The sequence below is a fragment of the Fopius arisanus genome, unplaced genomic scaffold, assembly GCF_000806365.1.
Source record: "Fopius arisanus strain USDA-PBARC FA_bdor unplaced genomic scaffold, ASM80636v1 scaffold00103, whole genome shotgun sequence".
In the NCBI taxonomy this organism is placed as follows: domain Eukaryota; kingdom Metazoa; phylum Arthropoda; class Insecta; order Hymenoptera; family Braconidae; genus Fopius; species Fopius arisanus.
The window spans coordinates 18,238-44,729 of NW_011887842.1; the positions used below are offsets into that span (position 1 = coordinate 18,238).

A 26,492-nucleotide genomic window follows, 5' to 3' on the forward strand; every position below is an offset into this window, starting at 1 on the left:
TTCGTTCTGGATTATAAGTCTTGCGGCAATTGCTGATTGTAAACATATTCATCCAAGTAGTATTCACTGGAGCATTTATCCACGAGCCTATCATTACTCATAAAATTCATTTCCAGTGATTTTTCGGAGTCTCCACGAATTCAGGTACATAAAAACAACTAAATAAAAAAAACCAAAGCTTTTCTACTTTTCTGTAAAAAAAATATTATTTTTTCTGGATTTTCTGAAAGGATCAATGAATTAAAATCATATATCATGAAAAGAAAATATTTTAGAGAATGAAATTCAATTTCTATTCGAGTTTTATTCAAATTTTAATAGACAATTCAATTTTTTTCCCTATTATTACACCAGTTGTTGATTTTTAACGATAAATTATTCTGTTAGGATTTCTTTTGTAATAATTCTTTCACTCGATATTTTTAAATTGTTCTGGTTATACTTTATCATGAGAAACAAAGAGACGTACAGCGGAATAACTGGAATTATTTATGTCCAAGAATTTCTGTAAGTCAGACATGAGTGCGCGTTGCACGTGAGTTTTAAATGTTTCTTCATTAATTACATTTCGACAAGCAGAATACAAAAATAAACGTCTAATAGTAGTTAATTCCTTCAATAAAAAGAAAACAATTATTTCCCGTAACAATCCGAACGATTATTTTCTAAAACTGAAAGAAAATAATGTAAAACTATATAAATATGTTATGTAATATTTATAATTTTTACAGAAGATTTTCGCTCTTTTTAAAATATTTTTCAATAAAAATTGAACTATAAAAATAATTTGAAAACCAGTACTTATCAAAAAATTGTTTGTTTATCATCCAGCATGAGTGGAATGTCCCCAGCATTAAATATTGATAACATTAAAAAAGAGGAGTATCTAGATCCTGAAGAGATGCAGGATCTGGTCTCCTTCCAGAACCACCAAAATTGCTTGAAAAATCACAATGAGATAACGAGAAAAGTAACTATTTTTCCGGAAAAATGGAAGAGCAAGTACACGTTGTCGGTGTTTGATAACATAATATCGTTATCAATAGTTGGGCCATTGGTGGTTGGACACTGGTGCGGCCAGTGGGGATTGTTGGATTACTACAAATTGCCGTGAGTAATTAAAAATCGCATGTGCTTACACTCAAGCAATTTTAGCGCATCATTCCCGCTCCGTATCTTCTAATCTATTGAAAATAGCGAAATTTCCATATAAAATTTTTTGTAGAGCAAGACGTGGACTATAAAAAAGAGTCTCACGATCATTTGTCTATCTGCCATAGATTCCGAGATATTGCGGAAAATGTTGTAAAATGAAGAGACCTGGTGAGCGTCTGTTCCTGTTCTTGCACGACAGATTTCCCCATCAATTTCATTCATTTCTGCCGATCTATATCGCGAAATCTGTTAGAGATAGCGGAATTTTTATGGGGAACTTTTTATAGAGAAAAACGTGAGCTACAAAAAAGGTCCTTATGCTTCTTCATCTATAATCCCTAGATTCCAAGATATTGCAGATATTGATAACTGGAGTGATCTTTCGGTTTTTGTTCTTGTTCTTGCACGACAGATTATCAGACTGGCTTTGTTTCTGTCTCGGTCTGGGACTTCATTGCAGCTTCACCTGTCTCAGGTACATTCTCCAAAGAATTTTTGCCGATCATTGGAGACTTTCCAACCCCATCGGGAGAGGAGGGTACAGGGTGGCTAGATTGGTTTACACTTATCTCTTTGGACTTTCCTGCGTTTTGCACTGGAAGGGCGGATGGGCGATTTTTTCCGCCGTCGTGGGAGATAATTTATGGTAATTATATCAGGTCGATGTCCTGGGATTGATTGGATTGTCCAGGGATTGATTGGATTGTCCAGGGATTGATTGGATTGTGTCTGTTTGAAGGACTGATGCTGCAGTTACTCTTGCTCTCATCGGAGTTCTGATTGTTCTCAAGGCGAGTCGAAATCTACTCGCACCACCTTTTATCATCGCGGTAGATGTCCCACCTCTTGTCTTCAATTACCCAACGCGATTTAGAGTTGTGAGTGCTTTTTTATTATTTTTATTATTTTATTTCATTCGCTTACTTTATTTCAGTCTCATCCGGAAAAATATAACTAGAAATATTTTTTTATTACTATACTATTATTGTTGTATGTATTGTTATAATTATTTTACCTTTTATTTTCCTAGTATATTTTCAGTGTAGGAAATTTCAAAGTCTTTTAATTCAATTAAATTTGGAGGAGAAATCGATGAATTTTTTATTTCTGTTCAATTATTTCGGAAGAATTTATAGAGTACAGGGAAAATTCAGGGAAATTTTTGTTACATCTTCATTAGTGTATTCCGAATTTTTAATCAATTTTGTTATTTGAGGGAATTTTTAAAATTAATTAATCGAACTAATCAAGGAAAAATCGTATGGGATTTTTCGTAATTCTTACGGTGATGTTTTGGATTTGAAATAAAAATTGCTGAATTGTCGGATAATTAGTATAATTCCGGGTAAGTTTCGGTAAATATTTCTCTGGATTACGGAAGAGATGGGTTATTTTTATTAAATATATCAGCCTGCGCAATTTCGCATATCCGCCAGGCAAAATTCTAAACTCTCCGAATGGTGTCACTCCCGTTCAATCATCTCGAAAAATAAACGAGCTGTTCAGTGTGGAGATATTCAAACCAAGGTGAGAAGATTAGTGAAACTGGATCTTGATTGACCAACAAAAAGCCCCGAAACGGACTTCATCAAAAATCGCGATAACAAAAGACCGCGAGAATTTGTCCGGCAGGAAATGCCACTCAGAAAAATCACGGCTCAAGGTAGCGGATCTACCAGATCTCCAGCATCTTCCCAGATAACAAATTTCCATTTTCCAAAGCTAAAATTATATTTAAAAAATCGGCAAAGAAAAACGTTCGGGAAAATTGCGGGAAATTTCACACGATCCGAAAGGGAAAGTCTATTTTTTTTTTCAGTGAAATTATGAGGAAGATAAAATTTTAATTAATCTATCAAGGAACAATTGATGATAATCAACGGTAAATCGGTAATACGAGATTAATTGATAATTGAAGGCATTTATCGGAATTTTCCGTTTTTCTCTGAATTTTTCAGGGATAATTACCGTGAAATTGAATTTTCGATTGAAGACGGATTAGTTTTGAAATTCCCAGAGAAAAATTGAAATAAAAATGATCCTAAAAAATCCCAATCAATTTCTCCGAATTTCCAGTTAATAACAATATGAAACAATAAACAAATAGTCTAGGAGTTATAATTTTGCAAAAAGTAAAATTCCCAAAAATTCCCAAAAATTTCGAAAATTTCCAGTTAATAACAATATGAAACAATAAACAAATAGTCTAGGAGTTATAATTTTGCAAAAAGTAAAATTCCCAAAAATTCCCACAAATTTCGAAAAATTCTCAAAAAAATTCCACAAGCAATTAAAAACCCCTCCATTAATTACCCCAGTATCTTCCACGCTTCCACATCAACAACAACACAGGCGCAAAAAAAAATTGAGAATGGCGGGTCAGCAGAGGGAAATTTAAATTTCCAAAAGTTTCAAAAATTTCAGTAAAAAAAATCTAATGAATAAAATCTCCTTTCCTCGATTTCCCCGGTATCACCCGTTAATTAAGATAACACTCACCCAGAAAATGACAGCTCTCGATTAAAAAAAAAAGAGGGGGATCGCGAGCGTAATACCGGAGTACATGCGACATGTTCATCTCCCTGTGTACGTAATTTGCCTCGGTATTGGTCCCCGAATGATTCGGTACGGGGTACGACGTTGATAAAAGATAGGCAGTTGGCCCGAAAGGGATTCAGTATTCTCTCGTTACCCATAGTGTTAAGCGCAATATTAAAAATCTCCGATGGACTATTCCGCGGTTGTCTGAATTCGTAAAAATCCCCGATAAATTCCAAACCCCCGATTTCCCCCTCCAAAAATCGATCAATCTCCCAAAAATCCATGGCGAATTAATCAATAAATAAATATCTATCATAAAACAGCCACAAACCACATCTTCAACATCTTCAACATCTTCAACAGCTACAACCCCCTCGAAATAAAACGAAAAATAAAGAAAAACCAAAAGATTGCGAAAAAAGGAAAACGATCTGAAAAAAAAAATCACCGGGATAAGGGAAAAATAATCAGTCATGTCCCCCCCGAGTTCATCAGCCCGGGAATTGGGAGATGATTTTAGCCGGGAGATTGTCAAGTAGAGGAATAAATAATAAAATAAATGTGATGAAGCGAAAAGTGATGGAAATGAGGAAAAGTCTGGATCGTGTGTTGATGGAATAGATTTGAATATCGAAAGATTGCGACTCGCTTATCGATTTGATGATGAAAATAATGCCCTGAAGAGCGATGAGTTGCACAGAAACGAGGGACCACCGTTCACAAGATTGGAGGATGATTGAGATGAAAAAAGGCGTAATTACACCAGTGACATTGGACAGACAGTCATCGCGTTGTCATTACACTATTCTTGTTGTCCTGGATGCAATATTTTCGGCTCTTGTAGCAGCACCAGCTGTTGTTGGATACTGGAGGGGTACCTGGGGACTCAGTGATATCTACATGTTTCCAGATGATCCGGTATTGAGCAATTTGACGTCCATAGCCGTTGGTTACGGTGGATTATTATTTTTCAATGTTGTGCAAAGACAATTCAACGATATTTTACATCCGGATAAGCACAGATTGTTTTATTATGTCGGATCGAGAATTTACACTGCCGTTTTTGGATTTTGCTGTGTCAATGCTTGGCGAGGGGGGTGGCAAGCACTTGATCTTTATACGGAACAGGAAACAGCTACTGTTATTGTTACGACGTTTGTTGCACTTGTTGCTTTGATTTTTATGAAAGCCGTCAGGAATATATCGGCACCACCTTTTTCTTTGAGTTTAGATTCACATCCTGGGTATTTCGAGGTGCCAACTATGTTTCGGGTTGATGTAAGTTCATTCATCGAGACAGTCATGTTTTAATTAGTCTGGGAGTGAAGTCAGGGGTGGATATCTCGGGATTGAGGGCAGATATCGAAATTTTGGTGAGAACCTTTTTTGAAGAGACAAGTGAGGGCTGTTAAAAAGGTTATTATGAAAATTTCGATATATCCCTTGGTTTGGGAGGTATGGGCGGGGGTGGTTGAGGGTTGCGTTCTGGTAGCTCAAAGGCAGCGGTGTTTTTCAGTTTGGAATCAATTCAGAAAGTATAAATCGCTGATCTTGTTATCAACAGAATCGATAAACATTACTGGCGCCTGATTACTATCCTCAGAGGTGTATTAACCGTCTGATAATCCGATAATCCCCACAAAATGAAATAATGTTGCACTGAGATAAATCGAAGTTAAAATTTTGAAAAATTACCGATTTACCTCCGAAACCGTCGATCTACCTTGAAAACGATAAATAACTTTTTTATAACCGATTAAATTTTCCATCTAAAACATCTTTTCACATTTCCCTCTAAAATCAATAGTTCTCAAGATAAACAAAGTATTGTTGTAAGCAAAACTCTCATGTTTTCTGTTGTTTAAACAATTCATAAAATTTCTTTCTTCTTTATTTTTCAGAACTCTCGGGATTGTACGTTGTACGTATTAGACTGTGTATTCAGTGTGGGAGTGGTTGGTACATTAGTTGTATTCGTGTGGAGAGGTATTTGGGTACTTCTGGATCATCATCTTTTCCCGGAGAATCGAGAGTACTCGGCTATTGGGTCAATGGTAAATACTAGTTCATGATCTATTCTCATGTAAGAATTGACGCACCGCCGGTGACAAATTCCTCGGATTTTTATCAATGAAATGGAAAAAGTCTCAATATTTCAATTTAAATTTTCTTTCAATTTTCTCTTATTCAACTCCAATTCTGTAATTTCCAATTTTCAATCTGTATTTTTCGTGGAAGTAATTGTAAAAATTGATTGAAGAGAAAATTTCAATTCCACAACTTGAATTTTTATATTACTTATTAATTTTTTATCTTAATATTGATGAGGATTTTATTTTATCTATTTTTGTAGAGATTTTTCAAATTTTCCTCACGATTTTTATGAAAAAGAATTAATTAAAAAAAATGGCGATTTCAATTTTAATTTCAATTATTATTCTGATACATTTTATTTCATTGAATCCAGTGAATATTCACCACTTTATTTTCAACTATCGATTTGACAATTGAATTCCGAAATATGAATCGACCCCTTGAAGTTCAAATATTAAAAAATTCAAAACGCAGAAATAATTGCAAAAATCGACTTAAGAATTTAACAACAAATTTATTACTGAATTTTTTGATGGTGACAGAAAATATAAATAGATCCCTCAAAGTTTAAATATTTTTTTATTAAAAAGATTGACTTGAACGAAAATATTGATGTTCCAAAAGTTATATTACAATTTTGATTTCTGAATTTTTTGGTGCTGTGAGAAAATATGAATGGACCCCTCGAAGTTCAAATATAAAAAAATTCAAAACGCAGAAATAATTGCAAAAATCGACTTAAGAATTTAACAACAAATTTATTACTGAATTTTTTGATGGCGACAGAAAATATAAATAGATCCCTCAAAGTTTAAATATTTTTTTATCAAAAAGATTGACTTGAACGAAAATATTGATGTTCCAAAAGTTATATTACAATTTTGATTTCTGAATTTTTTGGTGCTGTGAGAAAATATGAATGGACCCCTCGAAGTTCAAATATAAAAAAATTCAAAACGCAGAAATAATTGCAAAAATCGACTTAAGAATTTAACAACAAATTTATTACTGAATTTTTTGATGGCGACAGAAAATATAAATAGATCCCTCAAAGTTTAAATATTTTTTTATCAAAAAGATTGACTTGAACGAAAATATTGATGTTGCAATATTTATATAACAATTTTGATTTCTGAATTTTTTGGTGCTGTGAGAAAATATGAATGGACCCCTCGAAGTTCAAATATTAAAAAATTCAAAACGCAGAAATAATTGCAAAAATCGACTTAAGAATTTAACAACAAATTTATTACTGAATTTTTTGATGGCGACAAAAAATATAAATAGATCCTCAAAGTTTAAATATTTTTTTATTAAAAAGATTGACTTGAACGAAAATATTGATGTTGCAATATTTATATAACAATTTTGATTTCTGAATTTTTTGGTGCTGTGAGAAAATATGAATAAACCCCGCGCGTTTAAATATTTCGTATGCTAAAGGTAGAGTGAGCACGCTCGAATGACGTTTGTATTTCGATTATATAATTGAATATTCATCCAATTGTATGATTGTCGGTAGGCGCACGACTGACCCAGTATATCTCATTCTCGAATCAAGACAACTTGTGCAAAATCATTTATTTACCGGGGATGGTGCGATGGAAAATAGTGCAATGCGACTGGTTGCATTAAACATCGAGTCTATCACCCTGATGACATAAAATTATATCAATTAATCAATTCCCCTCCAATAATTCACTCCATTAATTATATAAAATACAACTCCACTGAATTTTTTTTTTAATCCTCCCTCAAATTTCAAAAAAAGTGCATTTTTTTGGAGTTAAATTATTTTCAGGGATTTAAATAATTAATAGAGCATTAACTTTATATTGTTTAGTGGATTATTGAAACTATTTGAATGAGATTCTTGGAGATAAATGTACTGAGAATAAATGTACTGAGACTTCTAGTTGTTGCTTTTGGAGAATTAAATTTTTTTCGAGTTGAAATGTTTTTTTATTTGAAAAAGCTAATTTGTTGTAGTTTTTTTCATGCGTCCACTGAACTTGGGGAAATCTGACGAACTATGTTTCTAAGTCAGATGTATCAAGTTCAATGAGTTAAATGTGTCTAAGGGCAAGTCAGAAAGATCCTCATCAGGAGTAATCGTGGACTAATCCACTTGAACGACCTATTATTTAATCGAGTCAACGCTCATACGTTCGACCGAAATAAACTAAGTGATCGACACACGAAAAAATTTAACGGGAACTATACGCTTTCTATAAGAAATTTCTTATAGACTTTTGATTTTCTATTCAAACTTCGTAACTCCATTCGATCTCTGTGAGAATTCTATTACAGATTTTTCGAAAATTCTTGGAGTTCCAGTAGAAATTCAATAAATGTTTATAGAAAAAATTCTATCCAAGAATTCCTACGGAAAATATTATCATTTTCTATGGAAATTGTAACAAAAATATAATAAAAATCCATCGACATCTCAGTAGAAAAAATAATGATCAAGAATTTCTGTAGAAAATAAAAAGAAGATTCTGAAGAGAATTCTTGAAATTCCAATAAAAATTTCTGTTTCCCTTTTTTTTCATCTTTTATAGAAATAAAAGATAAAACTGAAGTTTTCACATAATTGTTAATTCAATTCGTGGAAATTCAATAGAATTAAAAAACAAATTTGTATCGATGAATTGGGTGTTGATAGATCGGGGAATCCCTCGATTCGCGGATTTGGGATCAAGTCGGAGTCCCTTTAGATTCCGGAGGATGAGAATAATATAACACTGACGTTTCTAGCACGTGGGTTCGCTTCCGCTCCTCTAATGCATATGTGTACGCTCCTCCGATAGCAATATTATGTCACGTGTCGTACATAATACATGCCATTCTCTACATATTTACTTTATTCAAGATTCAACCCTCAATTTATCATTCTTTTGTTCCATAAATTCCAATGTCAAGTGCATTATCCCTTTAGCGACACTCGGACAAAAAAAGAGCATGATGTTGTGAATAGCCATTATTTATTGAAGTGATATTAAAAAATTATCAATTTTAGATATTAAATAAAATGGCGCATTAATTGTTTTGTTCTCTATTTTTAATATTATTCTTGTTTTTGAAATAAATATGAGGGGATAGATTAATTTGTTAAGTAATTAGTGTGCTAGTGATTGATTGAAAATTATCATTCGCCTCATTAAAAATTTTAAATAGCGGAGAGAAGGGGAATTAGAGGACTTAATGGGATTTTCTGATTATGTAATCAATTTTCTTCAATTTTTATTAGATTTTTTTTACAATAATTTAAATTAATATAATCGAAACTTTTGGCTTGATGGATTAAAAACGGGAGAATCAATTCAATTATTTTAGTCTCGTTACTGCGCCGCAAGGAATTAAATTTGAAGTTTCGAGTAAAAAAAATTGAAATTTTTGACAATCGCAAAGTGCCAGGAAATTTTTGCAGAATTTTTCATGAAAGAATAATGCAATAATTCATGGAATAATTCCCCGGGATTTTCAATTTATAAACAATGATGAATAAATAAATAAATATTGAATTTCATATGGAACCCGAAAATTCTGGGTTTAATCGAAAAATCAATTATGAAAACTCAATTTTCTTGGATTTCCAAAATAATCAATAAATTTATCAACAGCTCTCCCTTGAAAAAGATTTTTAAATAAATTTAGATAAATTATATAAATTGATTTATTGAACAATGCCGACAACTTTGTGAGGAAAATTCCAAGAAATTTCCTCTAAAATCTTAATGTTTCAGGTAATCGGGTACATCCTGGTGGCAATCACCTTCTGCCTGCAACCGGTGATGCGTTACGTGTGCAGTCGATTGGAGGGTCTTCCCCGGCTGTTGGCAGCGGATGCATTTCTTTTCCTCAGCTTCCTGGGTACAGTGAACGTGTGGAGAGGGATCTGGGGACTCCTGGAGGTCTGGCTGTTCCCTGAGAACGTCGCGCTCTCCTGCTGGATCACCCACATCGGATGCTTCCTGTTCCTGGGCCTCCTAAACTGCAGCAACTCCATCCTCGTCAGAGGAGTCTACATCGACGCCGAAGAAGAGGAGGGAAAGTGCGTCGTGTTCCCCTGCCACTACCTGAGGCTCTTCTTCAAGGTAAAATACTTAAAAACACCAGATTAATTCCTTCCCCGTGAACAAATCAAAAGTTCAACGTTAATAATTCATATCAATTGTTAGTCGATTATTAGACTGTAATTATTCTATTTAATTAATGTCTTTTACTCAAGAAAACAATTTATTTGAGAATTCCTATTGTTTCTATTTAATTGTTGATACATATGTTGTGAATTTAAAAAATAATTTGAATTTCTATGGAAATATCTCGAATTCCTGATAAAATATCAATCGAAATTAAAAAATACATTTTCTTTTTCATTAATGAAGGTAATTAAATTTTTTATTCAACAAAAAATGTAATTTTAAAAATAGAAAATACAATACAGGTGTTCATGCTGTAGAGATGAGTCGATTGCTTATAAAAATATTAATGTTATTCGATTGGTGTCAATTTAGAATTGTGTTATTGGAATTATATAAATTTTTCTTTTAGATTGAACGTGAGAAAAAAGAAGCGAGACGTCAAGGTCACTTGGGTATGTCTCGAGATTATTCTCCGAGTGAAAATGCTGGTAAAGATGCTGAAAATGGTGATCTTCTTAATTGTACCTCATTGCCAACAATAATTCCAGCAAATCCAGAGTCTCTGGTGTTGAAATAATGAAAAAAAGAAGTTTAAAATATTCGCTGGGAAGTTCTCGTAAATTCTACAGAACTTTCTCGTTTATATCAGGAGAGTTTCATGTTTTTCTACTAAAAGAGATATCTGGAGGGAGAACGAGAAGCCTTAGAGAATTTCTCTGAAATATTTCAGCGGATGCAAAAGGTAGAATTCAGTACCAAAGAGAAGTTGGATAACCGAGCGCGTCAGTTATTAGAGAATACCTCTGAATCTAAGCGAGGTACCGAAAATTTTATAAAGATATCTTTTGTAGATCGTTTTTCACTCTCCAAAAAAGATACTGATGAAAATTCTGGTAGTTTCATTAGATTTTGAGATATTCCTCAAGAACTGGACTGGGGAACGAGACTATTTATTCCTCTGTCCAGAGAGTAACCAGTCGATTTAGCAAGAAACTTTTCGAGTAATATCTCTGAATCTAAACGAGATACAAAAAATTTTAAAAGGACCTTTTTTCTTGCCCTAATTGTCCCACATAAAAAAGGTCCTAAGAAAAATTTCGCTATCTACCTCAGTTTCAGAATTATTCCCCGCGAACTTATTACCACTTTTTTTCGGTGCTGAATTATTCCACACGCGTTACGACGAAAATCACCGGAAATGTTAAATCCCAGGGGATAAAAAATCATACTCAGTGAGTTTATCTAACTAAAATGAACTACTGGCCTCTCGAGACAATAAATAATATCCCCGTTGTAAAATATATTTATTTTGACTAGTTACAGAAGCAATAAACTTTATGTAAATATTTTTCAATCATTCGTATTTTTGAATGCATGACGCAATCCAAAGTCACCACCATTTAATTTACTCTTTTATTATTAATATTTCATGTTTTTCTTCGTCCAGCCGAGGAGGGGAAAAAGACGACAGAAAAATGACAATAAAGTTAATTTGACGGTTAAGCCCTTGAGACCTTGAGCGAGATAACGGTATTGTTATCATTACGCAATTCACATTGTACATTCTTCCCCGTATATCCGCAGGGGCGACATCCTGTCGACATTCCGTAATTATTCCCTCGGTACCGGTAATGATTGAACAAAGAATGCTAAAAGTTTGAGCCTTCATTCACCGGGAAGTGGTGGATAAAACTCTGCCCTCGTGGCCTACATACTATTACGATCACAACGTGAACAATACAATTCTTACTTTTCAATTTCCATGAAAATTTATCCAATCTATTTCTATATTCATAATTTCATGGACCGACAAAAAAAATTTCGGTGATAAAATAATTTTGAAACTTTATTTCAAAAATTGTCAATGAACCCCGAAAAAAGTTCTGATTAATTTATTTAAAAAAATGTTATCATAGATTTTCTAGACTCCTTACAATGCAATTAATTAATTAATTAATTAACTTTTTACTTGAATTTTTTGATTCGGGAATTCATTAAACGAGATGACTATTAATTCTTCGATTGTATTTTTATTTATAGAAAAACAGTTTGGATTTTTTATAAAAAAATCCTCAATCATGGATTTTCCCATTTTTCATCCATTTATTTATTTACTCGTTGAGAATTTCTACAGGATATTTAAGATAAATAAAAAACCGGAATTTCCCAATGAAATTCGAATTTGATAAATTTTCTGGTGGAACGAACGACTAGAATTAATTTATCGATTCCTAAAAAATAGAAAATAAGGAAAACCTCTGGATTCCCTCTCGACGGAGGGATCGCGCTTTTCTACTCGATCCCATCAACTCTCATCAATGATTATCGATCGATTGGCAATCAATCGAATTCGGCCCATTGGCCCTGTGACCGCCTCGTAAGAAATTCTATTTGAGGCGCATCTCATCTCCCACCTCTAAACTCAGCTCTTCGAACTACTCTCGATCTGAAAATCATCTTGCGTGTGCAATCACCAACGAATTCGACAATTCCCCAGAGTGAACGGAACCGAGTGCAATATCACAAATAATTATAAACAAATTAGGCAAAAAAACATTTAAAAAAATAATGTGCTGACAGCGCAAAAGACTCGGTAGTTCTTGCGTGCGTATTCCTCGAGAATCAATTGATATTGTTGAATAAATAATAAAACTAAGTTGAAAAAGAAAAGATCGATTTGATTTTCGATAGTTGCTGGGAATTGATATTTTAACGGCTGATAAAGTGCGAGATGAGCGTTTCAAGGGGAACGATGGTGAGTGACGATTCACTTCAGGATGTGCCTCTGACGTCAGTCGACTTTGAGGTCTTTGGTAAAGTCCAGGGTAAGTCTCTAGGGGGTAAGTTGGATGAGGCTGTAGGAGTAGTCGTGAATGAAAGGAACGAAGAATAATTCGCAGGATGTTATTTTACAAAATACACGAGAGATCTTTGCCGATCGCTGGGGATCGGTGGCTGGGTGAAGAACAGCAAAAAGGGGACTATACTCGGAAAAATGCAGGGCCCAAAGCCGTATGTTGATCAAATGTAAGTACTGACCCATCGATAATTCATCCCTTTGAATTATAAATAATTATTATTTGATGACAGAACGGCGGATGTGCGGGGGAATATTCGCGATTCGCTTGATCGCTCATGCAGAAATGACAGGACATTTATGTTACGGTATTATTTCTTTACGGGAAATTAACAAAAAAAATAAGATAAAGATAAGGATGAAGATAAGAAGTGTAGGATCTCATGAAAAAGCCAGTGAATATTCTGGACAATTTTTATCTGTCTCATTTTGGGCGAAGGGAATATTTCTCTGCACGTGGGGGTGTGAGAGTTGTTTTTGATTATCCATTTGCCTCGATAATTATTGATTTATCTCGAGAATTATCGATTACAGGTGGAAGTGTTGTGGGAGTTTTTTCGAGAATATTAAATTTATGGGGAATTATGTCTCTTGATGTTTTTTCCTGAAATCGATAGTTTTTGAGATCGAGCGATATTTCAAACTAGTAGAAAAATCGATGGAGTCGGATAAAGTGAATTCTATGTTTTTAATTATTATCGATTCTTATACAAAATTATTGATTGATGTGGAAGCGATAGAGGAATTTTTTGTGATCGACAAATGAGATTTTTTCTTGAAAGGCTCTAGAGATTCTAACGGGATTCCATTGAAATTCTAAGTAAAAATCTTCTCGTTTGTTTATTTAAATATAGCAGAATCCAGTAGGAAAATCCTGGGAAAACCCATGGCTTGAAAGTTTCCACGAGAATATTCACACGAAATGATAATTTACCCCCGAAAATCAAGAGAATTATTGAAGCGCTTTTCAAGCGAATTTATTCACCCGTAAAAAATTTCCAGAGCAGTTTTATAACGTGCGATCTATATCCATCGTTTCCACGATAATCTTTCGCAACTTTGCTGGCAATCCATCAAGGTGGCAATCTAATCATCTCACGTATTTATTGCTTCATTAACCCAATATATTGGCGCAGTGTCAAATTATTAAATGCAAACACAACATTTACCCTCGAAAATAATTTCCGGTGGCCATCAACAATAGATTGTTACGGATATAATTTATCCGCATCGTCGGTAATAGTTAATTAGAATCTGTCTGTGTCGTCGCGTGTCAGCTGATCACAATGAACTAAAATAAACAGTTGTTCTGATTAGCTGCTAATTATAAACAGGTGGCAATAGCTGGTGATGGTCTAAAAAAAAATTGCCAAAAAAATTCTGGCAAAATACTTAATGTTTATCCTTTATTTCAGGGCACATTGGCTGACAACAGTGGGCAGTCCAGGCTGTGAAATTCATCACACGGAATTCACAAATTGGGAGACCATCCGACGACCCTCTTACGGTGCCTTCCAAATTCGATTTTAACGCCATTTTCACGACGAATTTATCCATAAGAGCTACGACCTGAACGAACGAATGTTATAATTACCCTGTAGCTTCTAATTCTCCTCTGTAATTACTCCGTAATTTTGTTAATTCCGGTAATTTATGTACGATTCGTGATATCAGCAGCGAGAAGTTAAAGATTAACTGTTGAGTTTCCGGGCAATAACTCTCGATGTGAGGGAGTTACTGAAATTTTGTGGGGACCTTTTTCGCAGCTCTCATTCCACTCTACAAAAGAGGTCCCAACGAAAAACTGTCTATCTCTCTTAGATTCCGCGATATCCCCCGAAAACTAAACCGAGAAGTTAATCAACTTTACCTCTTCGCTACTGATTTCAATACCTCAACACCTGATATAGAAATAATATTTTAAGTGAATAGTATTCAGCCGAAGGGCATCAGAATTGTTCGGTGTTTGAACGAAAATTTGTAATTCAGTGGTTGAAAAATAATGAGAATAAAAAAATATTTTTGTTTTTTAAGAGAGGATTTTAATTATGTAATTGAAATTAATTATTTTTCGCCTTCCTCGTCAGTCTCCAAGTCTTAGAAATTTTCCTACTCAACAAAATTTATAGAACACAACAGATAGATTAATATTCTATAATTAATTATCTAATATTTATGATACAACAGATAATTTCGTTATAAATGCTCTTCATAGATGAATGTTGCGTCGAGCATCAGCTGCGCTATGTGATAGTCTTTATGAGTCTCTGGTAGATATCGTGCCAATTTTTGAATTAATTCAATTGTCGCATCGTGAGAGCTGGTGGACATTATAACGCATTGAATGTTCAGTTGCTCTAGGTAGTGGGTAAGGGATGGGCTGATTCTGGACACCTGCTCGAGGAGAGATGGAGTCTGAGACAGATAAATCATCATCCTTCGACCTGCCACTGGTAGCAAATTCACAGCCAAGGATTCCGTGTTGTTTATTGCCATAGAGATCTATTGCAGAGAATAATTACACGTACAGAAGAATATGCCACACCGATGGTTCAGTAACAGACCATCGTAAGTCCCGAAGAAATGGAATTAATGGAAAATTGATAAAAATTTCGAAACTTCTATTTTTATTCGGGGGCTTTTTTAAATTCCAAAAATTTCATGAAAAATGTGATGTATAATAGCCACGTCGGTAAAATCGCAGATTAGAAACCATAGGGTTGTGGATTCAACGCATGCGCAGACTTTATTTTTTTTTTTTACTTTTTTTTCGGCCTACATCCATTTGTGATAAAGATAAAAAAGAAGTTCATCGTGCATGGCGAGGGAATAAGTGAAAAATAATTACCTCGTCCGCCTGCCTATCGAGCCCATTGACATAAAGCTGATAAACCTGATGAATCCTGAGTTTGTCCTTATCAATCTTCCAAAGTGCAGCCATGGTCTGGCACTTGGCCATCCAAGCGACGGCTTCAGCATCACATGCATCTCCAGCTTCTTCCTTCTGATGAATGGCCTCAATGGAAGCCGTGATGACCTTGCAGAGGAACTCCATCCTCATGCCATCCCTTTTATCATCCCTGTACCAAGCCAAAACGGTCTTATCCGATATATCCTGAAAGAAGTACTGATTGCTGGCAGAATCGAACAAATTAACCATGAGCTTGACACTCTTCAGATTAAATCTCGCAACCATATGAAGAACATTAGCCAATTGAAAGTGCAGCATAACTAGATCAAAGCCTGCCGGTGGCTGCGTCAGGGCAAGAACAGTAAATGGCTGTGGGGCGCTGGAGGTACCCTCCCAGAGCTCCTCGAATCTCATCGCCACGTCGTTCTCCTCATCGACGATCTCAGAGTCCAAAAAAATATCCAAAAGGCTCACGCAGTGCTGAAGGAACACCGTCAGTTGGCAATCAGACAATCCAATCTCCTGCACACACAGACGTTCCTTAGGCAATTTCCCCAGCTTATTCATGAGCTTCGCAACAGTCTCCATCCTCTTCTTGACGTGAATATTCCAAAGGAGACAGCAGACTCCGTGTCTCATTCCCTTGGACGGGATCTTCCTCAGGACGTCTAGGGCAGCCTTCAGAGCCTCGAGATCCGTCACATTCTTGCTCCAGTGGACGACGAACTCCCACGCTAAATTTGCCAGCAACACAGTACCGGTGAGACTGTAAGGGAAGTGCTGTCTTAGAAGAGAGATCTTCTGGAATATTTCCTTCAGAATTGGATCTACATCCAATACATTTCTGTCTCCCTTACTTCCATCATCCCCAAGATTTTGTTCCATTCTCTGGGTATCTTCTCCACTAGAAGACGAAGGATCTTCCACCATTGATTTTTTCTCACAGAAGTTTAAACTCTCTTCCTCGATGAGGGCCTCAGGATCGATCCCAGAGGACGACAGCCACTTGGCTACAATTTCCGAAATCGAACCCTTCCCCCTGGAGATGACGTACCCCATGGACACGTCGATCTTCTGGTAAGGAAGAGCGTAAAATTTCTTGTGAGAGTTCTCCAGGAAAATTGGCTGATTGGTGATAGCATTCAGGAGTGCGACGTCCTCGAGGTTTCCGATGAGGAGAGTGAACTGACATGTTTCATTACTGAGGTTCTTCCACCCCTCGGGGATCGCTCCCTTCATTTCATAATTGGAGAGCATGTCTCTGCGGTTCTGCTGGCGGATCTCGACACTCCTGCAAGCTAGAGCAGCCGTGAGAGCTTGGAAAGGCCTCGATGAACCCATCAGAATCCCTCGGATATCCACCCACCAAGAAGAGATCTCTCTGTCATCCTCTGAATCGTCAACAGCCTTCAGATCGCATGTGGTATGCAGTAGCTGACTGAATCGACTGAGCTCGACCTCCAGAGGAGCCCCTGGCAGTTTTCGCAACCAATAAACAAGTGCCAGCTCCACCAGAGACCTGGGGCGAATTCCAGAGTCCTCAGTCCACACCTTCCACTCATCTGTCGACTCACTGGAGTAAATCCAGCCTTGACAAATCAGAGTGGCGATCTGATATTTTTGGTCCTCACTGAGGCCCTCCCTCAGGCCAATCGAGATCTGAGGCCCGAAGTCAAATGATGATATGAAGTTGAAGAACAGTTCTCCGTCGTCCTTGAATGTCACCCCTTTTTTGTGCACGTGGGATTTGACTGATTCGAGTTCGGAGAGATCCCTGGAGAGCTGGAGAATCCTATCCACCTCCTGGTGGGACGTCAGGAGGGCATGGGCAAGGTCTTTCGTAACAGGAACACAACTCGAATCTACAGTACTGTACTCTGGAGGTTGATCGAACCACGGCTTAACGTTGTTGTAGAATCTGATGACCTTATCCAGCTGGGTAATGACCCTGTAGAGAGTTTTTGCCTTGGGCCCCAGCTCGTCGTAGTCGACCTGTAGCAAGGCCCGGGAGAAACAACCAGTGGCTGCCCACAAGCCGTAGGGGGTAATCCGTCGATTACCCATTAGCATCTCGATCACCTGGAGTCTTACCTCGTTGGTATTCAACTCGGAACAGATCTCATCCACCTGAGACACCAGCGTCTCCTCATCGAAGTCAATTTCTCTCATGAAAGTCTTCAGCTTCTTGAACAAGTGGATGTCTCTGGCGCGCTTTCCATTCTTGCTACCGAGAGCGTAGTGAAAGGGCACGGTTATATTCTTCAGTCCACCCATGGAGTCCAGGAATACGCACGAGTGCGGTCGCCTGCTTTGGACAGGGTTAGTTGTATCGCTCACCCCAAGGAGTCCGTAATTTATGTAGATGAGACGACCATTTTTACTCGTTGTGAATGTCGTTATCTTACCGCCCTGCTGCACCCCCCAGACGTCGATGACACTCTTCTTCGGAGCGTAGATGACCAGGAATAGAGCAGTCTTCAAGGAATGTCGAGAATTGGTCCTCTGGGTTTTATGGGTCTTGTTGCACACAGAAAGGTCACCGAGTGCGCTTGATCTGTTGGAATGTTTGTCCTCTGAGACCTCGACCCAGCCGCACTGTGCGTCCCTATAGCCCTTCCACATCCTCAGCGCAAGACCCTTCCTGTTGTCGAGCAGAAGGACTCGTCCCATGCCATCAGCTACAACGGAGAGGGCTCTATTGGGGCTGGGAACGAGACAGTCGCCCTCCCTCATGACATCGCTGAGGGCAAACCTGCAGGTCATAGACTCAGGGGCTTCCGCTGCAGGTCCCTTTCTGTCTTGTGGTGGATTTTGTTTGGTGGGTTTGATGCTGGTCCTGAGCCAGGGCACAGCAGTGCCAATTCTACCAATGGCGCTGGCCAGAGAACTCGCCATAGCGAGAGCCATGTCTGACAATACAGGTGCAGCCCCTCCTTCCAGGGCATAATGAAATCCCAGGTAAGGACGTTTGCCTGTTGCTATCGTCAGGCTGTGCTGTGGCGCTGAGGACCGATAGGAGGCGTTGAAGCCACCACAGACAGAAGCTGTCATCAAATGATCAAAAGTATTCACTGAAGTGGTGCCAACGAATTCGCAGTCATTTATCACGTCCTGATCCTTGAATCCAAATTTTCTCAGGGGCAGGGACGCGCCATTTGACACCTCCAGTGGTTTTTCCAGGGAGTTTGCCTGCACCTGCGCCAAGTGGTTGCGCCGTAGACGAAGGGTAGAGAATAAAGGGAATCCCGGGAGGACGCAGATGGCGCTGGGGTACAAAACGTGGATTTCTTCGGATGGGGACGTGTCCCCGTGACCTGCAGGTGATGACTGGCATTTTAAGGAGATCAGGGTCTCTGGGTGCAGTTGTTCTTCCAGAAGGAGGCATCCTAGATCTGTGTAGAAGCGGATGAAACCTGTGCTGAAACCCACTGCGATGCACGTCCAGTCAACACCTCCGGCGATTGTGGACTTCCCCAGGAGACCCAGGGGCAGGCATAGCACTGAAGTTATGTATTCACTGGTGTCCGTTGTCAGACAGCCACTCCAGGTGGTGCTGAATTTACTTTTCACGTCCCCTGGCTCCTGCAGGTCCCATTTTGATGTCAGGATCACGATGTGCTGATGAAGAGCCAGAACCAGGACGTCACCGACGGAGGAAAGGGACAGCAGGCAGTCCTGGAGAGGCAGTTCTTCTTTCGGGACGTGATCCACTATGGGACATTTTGGATTATTTACGGGTACATTTTTTTTTCATGTTTTTTAAATGGGTGACCGCTCAAAATTTTATTCAATAATCATATTACCTCTCCAAATATTTCAAAAAATATTACATGTCATTAAAATATTACAAGTTATTAAAAATATTACAAAATATTACAAGTAATTGATCAATTGTTTAACGGGTCACTCTTAAATCATATAATTACATTTATTTTGTTACACTATTCCTAAATAAGGTTTTTTAATTTTTTATAACAACTGCCCGTTTTTGTGGATTATTTTTTACATATGTACGATTTTTGATTTGCAGCTCCGATCGAGGAGAAAGAGAAAAAAATTGAATTCTTACGCTTCGTGATGGCATTTTGCAGTAATTTAGCCCTGATTCCTTTAAGATCAGTCAGATATGCAATTTTGCTCATTTGACAAGACATCCCTGATTGTTGAAATTCTTTCACTGTCTATTATGACAAGTTGGGGTTACTGTCAGTTGGTATTTTTGTTCTGTTGACTGATGAAAAATGGACGTCAACTGCACTCGTCAGCTGAGACAAGCCGCATACACATGGCAGCGGATTAAAGATCATTTCCATGGAGACTGGAGTGCAGTCGGAAAAGCCGCGAAAATTCAGCGGTGAGTTTAAAATTTAATATTTTTTAAATAACTCATTTAATTAAAAAAAAATTAGGGGAATTGAAAATAAAATTGAGTCGTTTCATGATATTTGTGGACTTATACGAATTATTTAAATTATATTATTGATGGATTATAGAAAATGTACAGTCAGGAGGAAGGGGAAGGAGGAGGTTCCATATATCTAGACAAATATTTATATAAAAAATTACTACTTTTATGTCTTGAACGGATTAATTATTAATGCAACCAAGTTTCTAAACTATGTGAATTATTTTCGACAAGATAAATTCAGAAAAATTGATCTTCCCATCAGATCATTCGGAAAAATTTGAAGGTGTTATTATAAATAATTACCGATCTTTTTAATTTTAATTCATACCTCGGGTTTGGGGAGTTTCCTCATTAATTACTCGGGAAACATTTGAAGGAATCAACTGATTCGTCAGTTTTTATAATTTTATTATAATCTAGTGGACGAATACACGCAGAATCACATTTTCGATAAAAAATACAATTTTGAACGATTTTTCGTCTCCCTTGCTCTCAAAAAACATCGCAACCCTCAGAAATAAAATAAAAAATGAGAAATACCCGCGGTAAACCTCAGGGAAAAGTTATCCGATCCCCAATACGCGATTGCAGAAAGTAAAATTTTTATTAAACCTGCCAATAACCTTCGTGCAATTTCTCTCCCTCTCGTATTATTTTTACAACCCGTTTTACGACAGACGACTTGACTTTTTTTTTCTCTCCATCAGTTTTGTGTTGGTGAATGACTAATGTCAAGTTCCAAAGCACCAGTGGTTTTTTTTAATGGCCCGAAGAAGTCGAGGGATCAGGAGCAAAATAAATTGACTCCAAACGCGATTATCATGCCGCGGTCTTCCAAATTTGTTATTGTTCTATTCTCACGTGGGTCTCTGCCCATCAAAAAATGTATTAAAACTGCCATTCAAGCCAACCCTGGACACTTTTGACAGCCACAAATACGATAATCCATTGCGGTGGTCTTTGTTCATCTCGAAAGACAGACGCCTCGAATATTCCGATGCATGGCTTAAAATTTATTGTAAAATTTAACCTGACGTTTAGGAATTGTGTAGCCTCTGGTTCTCATCTTTTTACATTGAGATTTTAGCTAGAAAATGATACGTCCCGTAATGAAATACAAAAATGCCGTTTTTTCTTTGAATTTTTACTTGAAAAAATGGAGTCAATGGCTTTTTTTAACGAAATTATTTCGAAAAAACTATTTTCAAAACGAAAAATATTGTCTTTCTTTGAAAAAAAAATCTTTCCTAAAATCGTTGTGTAATTGTTTAATTAATTCAAACACTGAACAATGGATTAAATGAAATGAATTAATGAAATTCGATTAGAAAACTGATAACTTTCGACTCGCTCCAACGTCCGGTTGAATTTTACTGTGAACTATTCACCTTTGACACTAAATAATGATAAAACATTGAAATTGATTTATCACGGGCATTAAACTCACCGAAAATTCGGTAAACAGCAAAGTTGGCATTAATCCAGTGCTTTCTGAATAATTGAGAACAACTTGTACACATCCTTAGAGGCATGCCACCTAAAATTTCAAATTAACTCTTCCAACAACTGCATCTAGTTCCAAAAAACATGCATCATGATAGCAATTGTAGCCACGTAGAAATAGACGGTAGACGATAAATAATGGGATAAAAATTACTCGTTAATCCCTTCACTCGCACGTAAGTCAGTGGCATAAATTTATTATACCTACAGTTGTAGAATATGTGCAAGGATAACACCGACTGGCGCCATGGGTCTTGCCGACACCATTCCAAGGAAATAGAAAAATAACAAAATATATACCTGTGACAATGGAAATGTAATTATGAGAAATGATGGTGTAAAGCGTGTTTACTGTTTCATTAATAAATCGGAATTAATCGAGTATTGAAATTTTCCCGCGTAATCCGACGATTTTTATGTTCTCGCTTGAGCAACACTTTGCATTTTTGATATTGTTGCTATTTTTTTAATACGGATTTATGAGGCAATACGGAATAATATATAATGCCACGGTCTCGCGAGTGTAAAATATTAATTGAAAATATTTATTTCTCGGAGAAATTTTAGGGAGTTTTGAGGGGATGGTTATGATAATTGGAGTTCTACAAACAATCTCTTGAAAATTGTTTTTGTTTATGATGTTTTGGGGGAGTATCTGGGAGATGTTGTTTTTTGTTGATGGAGTTTCATCATTTTTTATTTATCTATAAGGACTTCTGTATTTTTATCGGAATTTTATTGGACATTTGTTTATAAAACGGTTGCTGGGGATTTCGTATTTTCCATAAGAATTATCGGTCATGAATTTTCCAGTTTTTTATCCTAGGAAAAACTTTGAAAATTTCGTTCAGGAGATTCTATAGAAAAATTAAATATCTTTTAATTGAATCACACGATCTAATTGGATAATCTTTTATAGAGATCATCCAGAAAATTATATCTTGAAAAAGAATTCAAATAAAAATTCAGTAGATGAATACATAAATAAAATAAATAAACGCTATGGAAATTTTTACGCTATGGAAAAATCGGTATTCCCTATTTTCAATATGAATTCCCTAGAATTTCTTAGAGGAAGATTTCCGTTTTTATTTTTTGTTTTGTTTGGACTTGGGGCAGTCCTTGTAATGTGACGTTTTATCGTCGGGTAAATGACAACTCGTGTCTAGCTCATTTTCTTTATTTGGGCCCCTGAAAAGAGTCCCAGGTAGATTGAGTCGCATCTATACACAACTATTAGCCGACCATTAGCTCGAGACCTCCTAGGGTTCATTTTCAAGGGATACCGACCCCTGGCCACCGCTTCTGTCCAACTTTTTTCAAATACTTTTTCTCCATTCGATATCTGAGATAATATTCAACTTCTACGATTTTCCATGATCCCCCATTCGATTAGATTTTCGCAATTTTCCACGGGTTTTCTTCTTCAAAAATTGGGAATTCCGTCTAGATGTTTTCTCTATATAAAAATCAAATCTATATCAACATTTATCAAAAATAAATAAATATTTGAGATAGGGCTGTAGAAAATTGACAATTCTATAGCATTCCTCAAATTACTTGTAAAAACGCGAGAAAAATTTCTTGGTATGTACAAAATATCCAGACGCAGTAATAAAATTAATTCTATAAATTTCCTGTAACGCAAAAAAAATCTATTGACAATTGTTGAAAAAATTGTTGTGTATAAATTTTTTGAGGCGAGAATTCGTGGAGAATTTTCCGTGTAGTTCTTCTCTTATCACCAGGAAGATGATCCTATCTTTTTGAGGTGTAATTCTGCAATTTTTATACCTCCGGAATTTTTAACTCCCCAATTCGCGGAAATATTGATATGCGCGATAAAAAAAAGTCAATGGCCATTAATGCATTCATATCTCCAGAGACTTATGTTTTCATGTGGTGAGAGATTCTATACTCTGTATCGTTTTTTTTTTAATCCGTGAATAGCCGCTCGGTGAAATGTTAACGTATCATATAAATAAACTATTACGGGACTTATAATCTAAATGGATAGACTTGTATCAGATTGGGCATTTACCTTGTTCGTTTCACCTCATTAATTATTTAATGAAATAAAATGTGGTGTACCGGAATGTTAATGCAAGCTCGTTTCAATAAAAAATCGATCGAAGTGGATACGATAACCTCATAAAGTCGCTGAGACGTTCCCGAGAAATCGCGGAAATTAATTATCATTTATTATTTATACATTTATTGGTGACTATCGGGGCACAACGGGAAAAAACTGCAAAAAAAAAAAACAACGGGAGATATTTCTGCGGCTGTTGGAGAAGAAATTGATGGGGAATTTTTATTTCAATCTTAAAGTTCTTCAAAAAAACGAAAAATTCGAGTTTTCACTATTTTTTTTTACATTCGTCAATTTATTTTTCTATAAAATAAATTCTGTACGGTAAAAAAAATAATTTTGTTAGAAGCACAAATTTTTCCAGAGCGATGATTTCCAAATATTTAAAAGAATCCAAGAAATAGATAAATCCAGTCATCCCTGATGCTAGATAAATTCCTCCAGACTAAAAAAACCAGTTTTCTCAAATCCTGAAAATCCGAGTCCTGAAGGAATAATCCCGCATAAATAAATAGGTCCCCGTCGTAAAAATGCGATTTAAAAATCGGCAATGCGTCAGACTATTGAATACTCGGATAACAATAAATGTATCGGTATATCGGTAACTGGATCGAATGACAAAATCGGATACGGTAATGTCCCTTTAATGCCGTGGATACAGACAAAACAATTTTATCCCACGGGTGCAGGGATTTCGTTGAAAAAAATAATAGAGTGTCAAAGATGATTCAATAGTCAACCGAGATTTCATCCTTAGGTGGTTTGGAAAATTGAGTGCCCTGAAACGTCACTCTGAGCTGAGCCGCCACCCGGAGACGCGTTAATTTGCATTTGCACGCGAGCCGGCTTTTGCCTTTTACATCCCATGTGTGTTACGGTTTTCTCAACCACTCGTTTCATATTTTTTTTTACACAATTTTTTTTCCCCTCACAAGGTGTCCTTCTCACTCCCCTGGTATCCGTATGATCCGGTGCAGAGTAATGCCGATGCACTTGAGACGAGCTTGAGCGTATCGGCGATAATTAATAAATTTGCCGGCGCCGGGCGTCGCGTGTTCCGGTTCATTGCCGGCTTCTTATTTATTTTATTATTATATCTCCTTTTCTTCCTTTTACCCTCTTTTTTCTCTCGTCTGTCTTTCTGTCGCGACAAAATTATTAAAATACAAAAAAAAATAATAGCGGGGGATTTTATTATTTTTGGTGTTCTCTCGGGCAAATTGAATGTGATGCGAACGATGACACGGAATTCTCGAGCTGTTTTATTGCCTGATGTCGATGGGATTACTCTGCACGATTTTTTTTAGAGAATTGAATATTTTTTTAGAGTCTACATCCGGTGTTATTGCTTGTTAGATATTGTCATTGCTGTTATTTTGGGGGGATTTTTGAAAATTCAATTCGGGTGCAGATCTCATACAACTGTCTATTATGAAATTGTGTAAATACTCCCTCTTATAGGCATTATTATTTACAATTATTATTACAGCTTCGGTTATAAATATTCTATAGATCGTGGTATATAAAATCTAGAGATTAAAAAATTGTTAAGAATAATGTATAAAAAATAGAAATATATCAATCCTCGAAAAAAATGATGGGACTGCTCTCATCTGTCTATAGATAAAGCTGTAGAAAATATAATTTGACTACAATATTTCTATAAAAAAAAAAAACAACATATCTATAATATAATAAATATCTATAATACATAAAAATAAAATATAAATATATATAATTATAATATATATCGGAATGTTCTATAAAAATTCTATAGATTATTTTATGACCGATAGAATTATATATCGAATTTAATATAATATAATTTCTATAGAAATATTCTATGGAAATTTTGATGGACTTTTTTATAGCCTTGAAAATAATTCCAGAAGTCTTTCTCGGTGTTAAAATCCCCTCCCCAAAATTCAATACCCCTTGCCTATAGAACTCTCCGAAATCCTCACAACACCAATTTACCCCCCTCGGAATAACCCCTCCCATTACGATACACTCGACACGCAAGCTAAATTAAGTGAGAAGTACCGGATTCAGAGCTTCTGCCTCGTTTTCTCATGCATACCCACTCAATCCACCCATGCATTCATTTCAAAATTGGCGTGTACAAAATATACGAGTGGGGTAAACGTTTTCACCAGTGCGAATTCTCTTGATTCCAGGTGTAAGGGCCCGGAACATTTCAAAATTTATCCCGCGTTTTTCCATTATTGGGGGACATGGAAAATCCAAGTACAGCGGCTCGTTAATTTCCTCATTAATGTCTTAATTAATTTGGTGGATAATGGGGGATTATTTGACCTAGGGTAGATTGAGAGAAAAATTTCTGTATGTGTGGACCATGCCAGCCATGAGAGAAGTCAATAATTTTCCATTTCCATTTTCCGTTTTCCATTTTTTATTTTCGAGAAATCCCACGTGATAGTCTATTGATTCAATTAATTATTAACCTGCTTAATAATTAATTTAATCAATTGACTAATTACCCAATTATCAATGCTTAAATACATAATTTATCTATTTATCTTTGTTTAAACATTGAAATAAAAATGCATTGATCAATGAATATTTTGTATACAGCAGATTAAAAATATGATATATCACTATATAATATATCGAGTATAAAATATATTCGAAAAAATTCCTGGAGAAAATAATTTCCACTCTTAACATAACAATTTATTTATTTATCAAAATACCAAAATACAAATATCTTGTGATATTATTATATGATATATCTGTAAAATATATTTGATTCATGTATTTTT

At 36.1% G+C, this 26,492-nt stretch overlaps 4 protein-coding genes across 8 annotated transcripts in view; 3 read left to right on the forward strand and 1 right to left on the reverse strand.

The window, feature by feature from the left end:
• Window positions 1–49: 49 nt before the first annotated feature.
• Window positions 50–11,292, forward strand: fusl (fuseless). Of its 2 annotated transcripts, XM_011312488.1 has the most exons (7): window positions 50–144; window positions 832–1,110; window positions 1,568–1,801; window positions 1,895–2,033; window positions 5,598–5,750; window positions 9,540–9,890; window positions 10,348–11,292. In XM_011312488.1, the coding sequence occupies exons 2-7, from the start codon at window positions 833–835 to the stop codon at window positions 10,513–10,515; spliced, it is 1,323 nt and encodes a 440-aa protein (XP_011310790.1). In that variant the 5' UTR covers window positions 50–144; window position 832; the 3' UTR covers window positions 10,516–11,292. The 2 variants fall into 2 exon arrangements, with proteins under 2 accessions (XP_011310790.1, XP_011310791.1); XM_011312489.1 differs by lacking the exons at window positions 50–144; window positions 832–1,110; window positions 1,568–1,801; window positions 1,895–2,033 and adding an exon at window positions 3,843–4,974.
• Window positions 11,293–12,310: 1,018 nt separating this feature from the next.
• LOC105271137 (acylphosphatase-2) lies at window positions 12,311–14,828 on the forward strand. 3 transcript variants are annotated; one of them, XM_011312495.1, is made up of 4 exons: window positions 12,311–12,542; window positions 12,630–12,778; window positions 12,839–12,965; window positions 14,211–14,828. In XM_011312495.1, exons 2-4 carry the CDS (start codon window positions 12,670–12,672, stop codon window positions 14,323–14,325), a joined length of 351 nt encoding a protein of 116 aa, XP_011310797.1. In that variant the 5' UTR covers window positions 12,311–12,542; window positions 12,630–12,669; the 3' UTR covers window positions 14,326–14,828. The 3 variants fall into 3 exon arrangements, with proteins under 3 accessions (XP_011310797.1, XP_011310796.1, XP_011310798.1); XM_011312494.1 differs by having other exon boundaries at window positions 12,311–12,778; XM_011312496.1 differs by having other exon boundaries at window positions 12,320–12,763.
• On the reverse strand, window positions 14,428–19,954 carry Rab3-GAP (Rab3 GTPase activating protein). The gene is made up of 3 exons (XM_011312493.1): window positions 19,776–19,954; window positions 15,644–19,416; window positions 14,428–15,297 (listed from the first exon to the last, which is right to left on the reverse strand). Exons 1-3 carry the CDS (start codon window positions 19,858–19,860, stop codon window positions 14,992–14,994), a joined length of 4,164 nt encoding a protein of 1,387 aa, XP_011310795.1. The 5' UTR covers window positions 19,861–19,954; the 3' UTR covers window positions 14,428–14,991.
• A 17-nt stretch (window positions 19,955–19,971) lies between these two features.
• Window positions 19,972–26,492, forward strand: part of LOC105271135 (uncharacterized) — a 29,186-nt gene continuing 22,665 nt past the window's right edge. For both annotated transcript variants that reach the window (XM_011312490.1, XM_011312492.1), the window contains exon 1: window positions 19,972–20,060. The gene's annotated coding sequence lies outside the window, so the exon portion shown is untranslated. The remainder of the gene's footprint in view (window positions 20,061–26,492) is intronic.

What these genes read in the sequence shown, in the direction of transcription:
- Rab3-GAP (XM_011312493.1), bottom strand. Translation starts at nt 19,860, where the DNA reads ATGTCTTGTCAAATGAGCAAAATTGCATATCTGACTGATCTTAAAGGA. An exon ending in GCAAAATGCCATCACGAAGC is followed by an intron (nt 19,417 to 19,775) that starts GTAAGAATTCAA and finishes AATGTCCCATAG; the next exon opens with TGGATCACGTCCCGAAAGAA. An exon ending in TCGATAGGCAGGCGGACGAG is followed by an intron (nt 15,298 to 15,643) that starts GTAATTATTTTT and finishes TCTCTGCAATAG; the next exon opens with ATCTCTATGGCAATAAACAA.
- LOC105271137 (XM_011312494.1), top strand. Translation starts at nt 12,670, where the DNA reads ATGAGCGTTTCAAGGGGAACGATGGTGAGTGACGATTCACTTCAGGAT. An exon ending in CCAGGGTAAGTCTCTAGGGG is followed by an intron (nt 12,779 to 12,838) that starts GTAAGTTGGATG and finishes AATAATTCGCAG; the next exon opens with GATGTTATTTTACAAAATAC. An exon ending in AAGCCGTATGTTGATCAAAT is followed by an intron (nt 12,966 to 14,210) that starts GTAAGTACTGAC and finishes CCTTTATTTCAG; the next exon opens with GGCACATTGGCTGACAACAG.
- fusl (XM_011312488.1), top strand. Translation starts at nt 833, where the DNA reads ATGAGTGGAATGTCCCCAGCATTAAATATTGATAACATTAAAAAAGAG. An exon ending in ACCCAACGCGATTTAGAGTT is followed by an intron (nt 2,034 to 5,597) that starts GTGAGTGCTTTT and finishes TTTATTTTTCAG; the next exon opens with AACTCTCGGGATTGTACGTT. An exon ending in ACTCGGCTATTGGGTCAATG is followed by an intron (nt 5,751 to 9,539) that starts GTAAATACTAGT and finishes TTAATGTTTCAG; the next exon opens with GTAATCGGGTACATCCTGGT.